This window comes from Nipponia nippon, unplaced genomic scaffold (genome assembly GCF_047370975.1).
Source record: "Nipponia nippon isolate SJK-2023a ecotype South Korea unplaced genomic scaffold, ASM4737097v1 scaffold_7, whole genome shotgun sequence".
Taxonomy (NCBI): domain Eukaryota; kingdom Metazoa; phylum Chordata; class Aves; order Pelecaniformes; family Threskiornithidae; genus Nipponia; species Nipponia nippon.
The window spans coordinates 6,450,510-6,461,577 of record NW_028262391.1 but is presented as its reverse complement, the minus strand read 5'-3'; the positions used below and the strand labels follow the sequence as shown (position 1 = coordinate 6,461,577).

At 40.4% G+C, this 11,068-nt stretch overlaps 1 protein-coding gene across 1 annotated transcript in view; it reads right to left on the bottom strand.

The window, feature by feature from the left end:
• Positions 1–332: 332 nt before the first annotated feature.
• The window catches only part of SI (sucrase-isomaltase), a 54,908-nt gene continuing 44,172 nt past the window's right edge, over positions 333–11,068 (bottom strand). Inside the window, 10 exon segments of the mRNA XM_087739650.1 lie at positions 333–467; positions 1,135–1,164; positions 1,166–1,192; positions 1,288–1,372; positions 2,355–2,497; positions 3,754–3,870; positions 3,955–3,989; positions 4,431–4,570; positions 8,540–8,678; positions 9,622–9,706. Coding sequence (XP_087595776.1) covers positions 333–467; positions 1,135–1,164; positions 1,166–1,192; positions 1,288–1,372; positions 2,355–2,497; positions 3,754–3,870; positions 3,955–3,989; positions 4,431–4,570; positions 8,540–8,678; positions 9,622–9,706 — 936 coding nt within the window.

Here is an 11,068-nt window from a genome sequence, read left to right as displayed (position 1 = left end):
TGTCCCTCTGCAAACAGAGCATCCTTCAAAGCGACAGTGAGTCCCATTGTGTTTTTTCAGCTATGGAAAACAAAATGTTTCCTGAATTCCCTCAGCTAACCACATTTCATGTTTATCAAATGCGTGAAGTTGTTTTAGAAATATTGTATACCACTCAATTGATCTCCCATAGTCATCTTTCTAAGCCCATACCATTAAATTACAGGAGACCATTGGGAGGAAACCAAAAAGAAAAACCAGCCATAAAGTTCCAGTGCTATCATACATGCAGCTTCTCTGAGGACTGGTAGCATTTATATGTCATTGCGTAAAACTAAATTTTAAATTTTCAGTTAATCTTGCCTGTAAAAAGTTGTATTAGCAGGTCTTTGCCAAGCAAGGATGTATCTGCCTTGGCTATGCAGGTTGATATGTTCCAAAGGAGCTGATAAAAGTTTGAATTGTCCCCTAAAGCCAATATCTTCATCCTATTTACGAAAAAATAAAAAAGTCTTCTACTGAACTGCTCATACTTTACATATTTTTTTTTTTTAGAATGAAATGATTATTTTTTGCTAGACAGATTAATTAGGAGCTGTTACTGCAAATCCTCTTGTTACTGCAGGAGTAACTACCTAATGCTTTTAAGAGAAACTCTGAAATTCTGTATCTGTAAGAGACTGGCTTGACCACAGGTGACAGCAGCTGAACCAAAGGGGCCAGTCTGGTGAAATGTGAACTTGTGATTAATGAGGTGATTTTTGATGCCTGCTCCTCCTGTTACCAAATCTTTTCTTATTTTCTGTGCAAGATGATGGGGCTAAACCTATTTTGTCTTTCTCCGTTCCAGCATTCCTTAAAAAGACATTATGTATGTCATTTGAGGGTTAAAAAAAATCAATAGAAGGACTTCAAATTAAAAGTATTATTTCACCTTTTAATTTAACCTAACTGTGGTCATATTATTATACATTATTATACAGGAATCAAGGATTTTTTTATCAGCTAAGTAGATGTTATATTGCTAAGAACTGATACTGAATGCAAGTTTGGGAGAGAGGGTTGACAGCTCACCGCCACTCTTAGCACACTCTGCTGCTGTCTGAACAGCGCTGTGAAGGAGACACATAGAATATAACTTTTAAAAGGACTTACTGTGTAGTAATCACACCAGCGGGCACTGGATAAAGTAAGTGGTCACTGTTACAGCATTCTGCAATTAAATATACATGTTTTAGGTACCTTAAATCAAAAAATGAAGTTTAGCTAAAGTGACTTTAATATTTTCATAAATGCTTAAAAATGTACCTGTTGCATCACAGGGCTGATGAGCAGCGCGGGTCCCCAGAGGAACTGCTTACATATTTCCCAGGTTGTTCTGTCTGCTACAAACCTGTAAGTTAACAGAATAATGATAAAACTTTGGATGCTGAACTTTTCCAAAATGTTCCTTCTTTAAGACATTTTTGTCAGTAATTGAATCTACTATTCCAAGTATCTACTATTTCCTCATCTTTTATTCCAGTATTAATAATTCATACATCAATTAATGCTTGCCAAGAATGCATAAAGATCCTAATGTGAAACTCATTAGAGAAATGCAAGCCATTACTTAGCTTTCTTTTTTTGCCATTTCTTTGCATTTACTTTTCAGTATATTTAGATCACAAAACTCCGAAGGTCTGTTGTGCTTGACTGGTATTAGCAATAATCAGATTAGGTAGTGAACAGACTGGCAACAACTTTCTAATTTGCACCACTTGTTCTGAGACAGTTGGTTTGAAAAAAGCAAATCAATACATGCAAAGAACTCAGTATTGCACACCCAAGACATACATGGATATACTAGACCACATCTAACTGCGCAACAGAAGGAATTAAAGCTTTTGCAGGTACTGCCCCCCCGACAAGGAACAAAGAAGGTTTTGTGTGTCTAACAACATTTAAAAAAAAAAAAAATCTGCTATATCAGCTTGCAAACACACTAAAAAAGCCATTTTTCCCTGCAAAATTCTCATGATTTGTGGCAGAAGTCCCACTTTTTGGCTTAAAGTTTTTGTCCAGCTCTTTTTGCAACATTTCTTTTTTGATCCTACATGTGCGCAGCATATTGTTGCTTGCCCCTAAAGAGATGAAATTTAAAGTTTAAATATTAGTCCTAGAGAAGCAAATGTTCAGTTTTGCATAGTGAAAAATGGAGAACTACTGCTGTTCAAGTGAGACTTGATATTGAAAGCTCATACTCTTAATCTCGTGCTTTTTTGTTGAAAGGAAAATTGCTGTACATGAGAGAAAAACTTTATTGTTAGGAGGGTTGTAACTACAGAAGCTTGAGTGGAAATTCCTGATAAGGACAGCAAAGGAGTTGCACTTACGCATGGAGTACGGGGTGGATCCCAGTGCTGCCATGGGCATCATACAGTAACGTGTAGAAATAGGGTAACAGGTTGTAACTTATATTCAGCACATTCCTGGAGATCTCCTCAAGTGTTCAGTTCCAGGAAACAGCATCTTGCCTCTGAAAGAGAAGAAATCATTGTTATTCAAGCTGGAGTGTTTCATTCAGAAAAAAAGAAAAAAAAAATCAACATAGCAAGACAAAGCCAAGGAAATTTCCCCTCCAATATAGAGCACCTTCATTTATTTGTTCTTCGCTTAAGGAGTAAGTGACAGTAAAACCAGGAGGTATCACTGTCAGCCCTCAGAGGGGAAGTAGAAAGAGGGAAGGTGAGAAAAACCTGGGGGGAGTAGTGTAAAAAATGTTGAATGCAAAGTGTCCCGAAGGCATGACACATCCCAGCGTACATCATTTATTATCCCTCTTCTCTGCAGGGCAGCACTCAGGACTTGCAAGAAGAGACCGCAGCACTAATGACTGATGTCAAGGAGCACTCCCCATCTTTATTAAATGGACTGAACAATACCTTGGCAAATTGGGTAAGACTGGAAGCAACATGATAACCCTGAATCTGCATTTTTAAAGGCTTTAAAAGTGCTATCGAAAGGTGTGCCGCTGCAAGATAAAGCACGCAGGTTTTGAAAAGGAGACTTTAATCCATTAGATATATGCCATATAAATAGCTCTCCTCGGCTAGACCTGAAGCTTTAACTGGAAGAGAAGTGCTGTTTCCATTTTTTTTTTTTATTTTTCCAGTTATCTTGTTTTACAGCTTTCTACAACATAGTCCTTAGCCAGCACAGACCTACATTTAGGCAATTATTTTCCTTTACTCTTAAAAGAAATACAATATCTGATGGTGGCAAACGTGCAAAGTACAGAAATTGCCAGGTCTTGCTCCAGAATCTTATTACACAGTTCCGTTTTCTCATTTGTTGTATAATTACGGATAATTAGGGCTGAGAGCACCAAGGCCCGTTTTGCTCCTTTCAGTGTGTTTGCCATAAAGGCGCTCTATTTCGGTCTTGCCAGTGTAGTGCGTCGAAATAAAAACGGCATACAGGGAAAATAACATGTAGGAGATTGACTCAGTCAAAGCAAACTTAGAAAATGCTTCCTTCAAGTGGTCCAAATCCCAGAGCAGCCCCTCTGCGGGCATAAAACCTCCCAGGTGAGGGGGAGGCGTACGGCACAGCCAGCATTTAAATAAAGACAATTATTTCTCTGATAAAGAGCCAAACGTCTTCTTTTCTTGTCCATTTTGCCTGCAATGTACTTTTTTTGAGGCAGGCCAGCCTGTGCGATGTTCTGGCTGGTCTCTGAACATGCATTGCAAAGGGCCAGCTGTTAAGAACCGCTAAAGAATTGCGACCCACCCTTGCTCCTTTCTCACTGTGATTCCTTGAGTACGGGTAAAACGCGCCCAGCTGCATCCAGCGAAGACACAGCTCATACTCCGAGTCTTTGAAGAAGCCACACATATCAGCTCCTCTCTGAAAGTTTAAAAATAACCAATACTATAAATTCATGTACAGCATGAAGATAATTTAATGTAAGGTAATAACTCATTAGCTTACATAAGCTATTCCAAAGAGACTGAACTCCATCACACCTGAAAGGAAAAATAAGTCAACATTACTAGCTGGGCTTTTTTTCCCCCCTCTTTGGTATGCTATTGGCTACCTAGATAACACAGACTGTAACGCTGAATGAGAAGAAAGAAAACAAAACAAAACACAAACCCCACAATTTCTCCAATGGGTCATGGTTTTCTGCCACAGAAAGGGATGGGAGCTGGTTGGTCAGGAGCAAACAAAGAAATGAGCGGCAGGACACAGGGCGCGAAGGTGGCCGGTGCCAAGGGAATGAAAGAGCTCCCAGCACCCGGTGCAGAAGCAAAGAAGAAGTAAAAAAGGAATTGACCACGAATTCTGATTGCTGAACTAAAGGGCTTATTTCAGCTAAAACCGCATGAAACTAAAAGCAAGTAGATGAAGGAAAAGAAATAACTGCACACAGTAAATTGAATACAGGTGCTTTTCCTTCTACCTACCAATAACAGATTTAGCCAGCTGATCCCAAGCTGCAGTGTTATCACCCAGCCAGTGTCCTGCCCATCTTCTGCTACTGGGATATGTGGAATGGGTGGTAACAATCCCACGCTCCTTGGTGGCACTCTGCAAAACGCTGACACTGAAAATAGACAAAAAAAAAAAATCTAGTTACATGAGAAATATTACATGAGAATTTATTAGATAAGGTCCTGGTTGAAAATAAACAGAAGGGCTTCTACTTCCATAGCAAAAGGCAGCATTGTTGTAGGCATCAATATGCACACATCCAATCCAGAGGTGCTTTTTACAGCAACTCACTACGATTCACACATACGCAGAAACTCAGCAGTGTCAGCCAACCTGCAGCTGGAAAGAGAGCTGGCAAAAGAAGGAGGTGCTGAAATACAGATTGCCAGCTCAGGATAATTACTGTCTGGGGAAACAGGAATGTAGTCCAACTTGCACGTTTTCTAAGGGCTCCACGATGTGTTCCAGGGCACACCGCTCCTTCCTTAAAGTACCTGAAAACTTGCAGCAACACTTGAAAATAATGTAACAAAACTCCTACCAAAAAGATCATAACGGGGAAAAGAGAGGTGCCAGGAATACTGGACCTGTCAGTATAACTCTAGCTGCCAGAAAGGTATTGGAACAACAACATAAGTCATGGGTCTGTAGTCCCTTCAGAAACACCAAGATGACAAGATATCAATCTGAAATGACCAACAGGGACTTGTCTAGAAGCAAACATAGGAAACCAGCTGTTTTCTGCTTGGGGCAGGTAACAGGCCTTAGAGCTAAGGAGTGACTACCAAGGTGTGTGACTACCTTGGCATTAGCTGGCCTCTTGGTCTGATCACATTTGCCTTCCCCATAAGCAGGAGAGATTTCGACCAGAGGCTGGTAACCTTTTGAGGATGGTGGGACTTATTTCTCTTTCCCAGATGAGAGGCAAAAACCTACAGGGCAGGAAACATACAGGTGCTTGGGTTTGGGGGATAGAAGGAAACAGCGAGCACCGGGCAAGGACTGTCGTGGACTTTTCAAGGTGCTCTGGCACGACAACCCTATGGCCTTGCTCAGGATCAGTGCCATTGGGAGGGGAGACTGCGGCTTGCCGATGACTCGGGAGAAGAGCTCCTGAGACCCTGGAGGTGTGGGTGTGAATGAGATGGATGGAGAATCGATTCACCAATTAATCCCATGACCTCAGAAAATTAAAAAGAAAAAAATAGAAATTTTCTTAAATCAAGCCTTGGCCATTGCCAAAAGTGCCTGCAAAGGTAACCAAGTAAGCTTTAGGGAAGAAAAAAAATAAAATGAGCTGAGTTGAGAGGAATTGATGCTTTCTAGCTGCTCCACCAAGGATATGAGCACCTTTCTCTGCAGCATGTGTTGTTGCTCTATGCTCTGTGACTCGCATCGATGCATTACTGCTCCGCTTTCTTAGAACAATTCCTTTGCAGCCATGCACATGCACTGTGAATCATTACAGCAAAATACTAAGCCACAATACTAGTTAGAAAGCTACACTGATTGAATTGCACTGCTTTCCAATGCTAGCTCCACAATAATTGCCTAAACAGCTGCTTCAATAAGGCACTATTTATTTATTTTTCTACAGGATTTGCAGCTTTAGTGACACTATAATTACAGCAGAAATACACAAGTCACTTAAATTACCGTAGTAATTAAACCAGACTAATGTGCTGTAATTATTTCTTCCAAGACAAACAGTAAGTTTTCTAGTATCTTTTCTTTCTTGCTAACACACTATCAAACATTTTCAGCCTCTGCTTGGTTCACCCTCCTTCAACAACGCTTGGGAAATTGCAGCTAAAATTTCAAATGGAAAGAAAGTCTAGGGCGTGTGCAGAACTGCTCAAGGATGAGCACGGCCCGAGTGTTTTGCTGACTAAGGTGCCAGCTCTCTGCTCCAGGACTGAGTCACAGCTGTGCCCATGAAATGCAATCACTCATGTCACAAAGCTGGAATTTACCTCCAAATGGTCACTGGATTCCCTAGGAAGGGTTCTGGCTTTCAAGTCGATGCAAAAGTCTTATCTTGAAAGAGCAGCATTAAGCCAATATCCAGAAGCTCCCTCTCTCTAATGGATGGAGAACCAAAATTCCATTGTTACGTGAAAAATTGCTGCGCACTTTTAAGTTCTAGGCTTTCGTGAGTTTTGTGTGCGAACGGTCTTCCTGTTTGGATGGTTTAGTATTAGAATAAATTATTATTACAACATGTCTTCAGCTGCATAATTACTCCTTCACTTAGTACCGAAGAATAAATTAGGAGCTGACATATACGTGTATAAATATATTTTTTAAACTCACATTTTCCTACAAATTTCAAGTGCGAGAATACCTGTATAAGCTGTGTAATTTGTCACAGTCATTTCTGTTACGGTACCTCTCAAAAGAGAAGAAAATATTTCACTACATTTCAGTTCATACTTAATACACAGAAACGATGGTAATATTCCTCTTTCAGTATTAAATTATTGTCTACTTACAAGGCCCAAATCGCGTGTGATTTGGCTGACAGCAGAGGTATCAGACATTCCTTCCTGTCCTGTCAGCAATTTCGCTCCTGCCTTGACTGGCAGCACTGCAATGGCACGCTGCCAAATAGAACATCCACTCAGTCAAAAACTCAAGCAGCCTTGATATTTTCTTTCTTTATGCTAATAGCAAAGTTACCAAGGGCTTTAAGGTCATTAAGACCTATAAAGAAACACTGCTTCCTTGCTCACTCCTTGAATTGGAAATGAAACAACACAGATGTATTATCATTAGATCAGATGTTATCTAAAACAGGCTGGGGTACTCTTCAGTAAGGAACAGATAGCGACGTTTGCCTGGGAGCCGAGAAATAAATTCTTAAACGTAAATGCACACAGCTTGCATTTTAAAAGTCACTGTTTCCCCTTTTCACTACCACTGAACTTGTTTTAAATAGAGGACATAATCGAGCCCTTCTTCTATTAACAGTATTAAAAAGCTGTGTTCATTTTCCCTCCCTAGACGTACAGCGTAAGGCAAAACCAACAGCAGCTTTAGGAGTAAGCCAGGCTATCCCAGCAAAACCTAGAAACAAAAAGTATTTTATATTTTAATTACTGTAATTGCTGAGGCTATCATTGAGTAATTACTGTTCCCAACAGCTGATCAAAATGTTGAGACCTGTTCTCCATTCTGCCTTGTGAATGAATACCCGAGCGGTGCCTTTGGATTGACTGCTCTCGCTTACAATGCGGAGCATCGCCCCGGGACGGCCTTGGTGGCTGTCTCATAATAGAAGTCTCTGCTGAAAAGGCAACGTGTTGTGTTTGAATGTGTTGGGACAGAGAAACGCTCAATGGCGAGTAATTACATCCAAATTAAACTATAGGAGAAATAGCACCGTGGCCATCTTATTCAATAACACAGCTCAGCAATTAAGCTTGCACAACCTAACATTTATATGGATGAAGTCCTCAGAACTGGTATACCAAGAATTGCTCCCCAGCTAGGTGAGCAATAAGTTTCTTTAGGATCAGACTTGGGTAAACTGTCTTTAAAATGTACCTTGAAAATGGTGTCTGCTCAGGGTCAGTGATTTTAGAGCTGCTAAACTCAAAAGGAAGCCTTTGCCTGCTTGTCCTGAGACAGTCCGTGGTGCCGCTGCAGGTGTAGACATGCTTGAGCTCTTTTGGTTTTTTCCTAGCTAGCCCCAGTTGTAGAAGGTGTTTATTGCAGTGACACCATGGAAGCACAGCTTCAGCTCTGACCTGCGCAGACCCACCTCACCTTCTCCGGCACATCCTTTCCAGCAGCTCAGGCTCATACCACCCTGCTTGCACCACGGGCGAGATCACTGCGCTGAGCAGAACGTGGCTGAAATAAGACCAACTGCAAGAGCTACAGCACTGCTGCTCAAACTTCTGACCACCAGAGCTTCACTTCTAGCTGAATTGAAGAATGGAAGCTATTAGGATGAAAAGAAAGATACCTCAGGAATTTTAAATAAACTGATGAAAGTTTTGGCCATAAGAATGTAGATACAGAACATTCATTTCTAACATATTTTGAAGACAACAAGAAGTATGCAAACTTCACTTACTCTAGGGTAGGTTTTGTTTGTGACCATCCATAAAGACTGTGGACATCGTAGTGTCTAACAGCGGTACCATCTAGAAGATATTGTTGAAATGTCATGCGTGGAGTTTTGGCAGTTAATCCATCTGACAGATATCCCAATTCTAATGGAAGGGAACAAAAATATTTATTTTTAATAATGAACTCTCAATAATGATTTGAGTTACTTTTTCTTAATTTTCATAATTTCTTTGCTGTTCACTCTCTGACAGTGTGTATACTGTCATTTATTTATTTATAATTATAAAAATAGCATTTCCAATTTTCTGAAATGGAGTATTTCTAATATTCCTATGTAGGCATCTGCATCTCTAAGTATGTTAATAGCTCAGTTACAGATGTTCTTACTGAAGAGGCTAAAAGAGTAAACAGAGTATATCCAAATTCAGAAGATATTGCAAATCTTTGTAAACACTGTCACATCATCCACAGAAACAGAAAAATGCCACCGTTTTTCTGGTATGCGGGGGCTATGATCTGTGTCTGAATATTAACTTCCTGACAGTTCCTGAGAAACTATTAATAACTGAAGACAACTGTAAGCAACAGAAATATGCTAATGAACCATTAATAAATAATTACTGACTAGTACTACTTTACACTAGTACTTAAGTAAAGCCAAGATAAGAAAGCTAAGTATTTCAAGTATTTGACTGTATAGATAAATCGTAATGAGAGGAGACACAAGGATATTTTTCTGAATTTTTAATTAATTGTGTTATTCATCTGAGAAAACTGCAAAACAGAGAACTACAGTCTCTACCATGCCTAAAGCAAAGGACCTAGACATAAAACAGGCATCAAAATCCATATGCAGGCAAGTAGCTGAAAATAACTTTATTTTTAAAACGTGTCTTGCAGTTACTGCTCCCACTGAAACAGATGGGATTGCAGAGTGCCCACTGTCTCAGAAAAAAAGGTCCACTTTCAGGTAGGAGTTGTGGTTTTATATACCTAACTTTAGGCATTTACACCACATATACCATATAAGAAATTACATAGTAACCAGAATGACCTAAAACTGTTTTAAGGAGCGATCAGACTTACGAGGTATGTATGGTGGTTTGTTTAGGAGGTCATTTCTACAACCATCAGTGGCGCCATTCAGAAAAGTTGCTGGTTCATTCATGTCCTGAAAACATAGAGCAAAACCTGTTTGTAATTGCTTCAAACCTACAAAACACACTACATTCTAAATTACAAACAAGCAGCATTGTAGAAGTCCTCAGGAGCCCTTGCAGCTGCATTCTCAGTCTGCTTTTCCATGTTTTCTCGAGACGGTCAGATGTGGCACGGTGCAGAGACAGAGAGCCACAAAGATTTTCAAGGGAAGAACAGTGAGGCTGGGCTCTGTTTCCCCGGTGCAAACAGTGTCACAGTGGAGGAAGAAAGTCACAGTATACCGAGGCAGTGTAAATATACAACCTAGAGCCAAAGTGGTGTCTTTGGCTGGTGTCACAGATGAGTGGTTAAGCTGCTTAAAAAATTACCGTCAAAGATATTTGCAAATAGTGATTTTAATAGGAATCTATAAAAGTGTGATTTAACAGAGTTTGATGGCAAGGTTCACTCTACTACTTATTAAATGAATGGAATGTATATAGATATATAAAGAGAAAGAAAGAGGAAATTGAGCCTGAAGAAAATACATGGAGGAAAAGGGGAGCCCTCCCATTGAGTCACGAGGTTCAGAATGGACCCCCTTGCTTTCTAAACTCCTTCTCAGAGAGGAGCCCAGGTGCGGCTGGATCCAATCCTAGTCTCAGACTTGGTCAACAGTTTATGTCTAAGGATTATATGTTTAGCAGCAGTTTAAGGTTTGTTTGCAGCAAGGAGGGAATCACAAAAATTTAGCAATAACTAATCATTAATTAATCTAGCATCTACAAAGTGATTAAATGAGGTTTGCTACAATAGTTATATCAGACACACACAATAGGCCTAAGTACTCATTAGATGTGCAGTTAAAGGCACCAATAAAAATTCCCCTGGGTTTAGCAAAATACTCACTTTAAATGACTATATCAACAGGCGAGGGTCGAACCTCGAGGAGCAAGGATCGCCAAAGATCAGGCGAGGGTCGAATCTCAAGGAGCAAGGAGCACCAGAGATCAGCTTGAGTTCGCAGCTCCGAGAGGTGTCCCACGCAGAGGGAGATTCTGGTGCAGCCCGCTGCGGTCTAGGAGAGCTCAAAGGATCTCAGCTTGGTACCGCTCTTTATAGGGTCATGAGATGATGGACTCTAGGCATCAGTAAATTTCCCTTCTACTTTCACAGCCTGTTTTGAAGATTACTGAAGTTCTCAAAAATTCCAGTGATGCTGCTCCAGGTCCTCCTGAGTTACAGGCAAGATAAGATAGGCCCCAAGGCTGCCAGACGGCAACTAGTACAGATGAAAAACATAGTTCCAAGGCTGTCAGGACTGCCTCCCTAGTACAGACAGTGCTGCTCCCACCTCAGCTATGTAAGAGTTTCTGATACGATCAAGGGATGC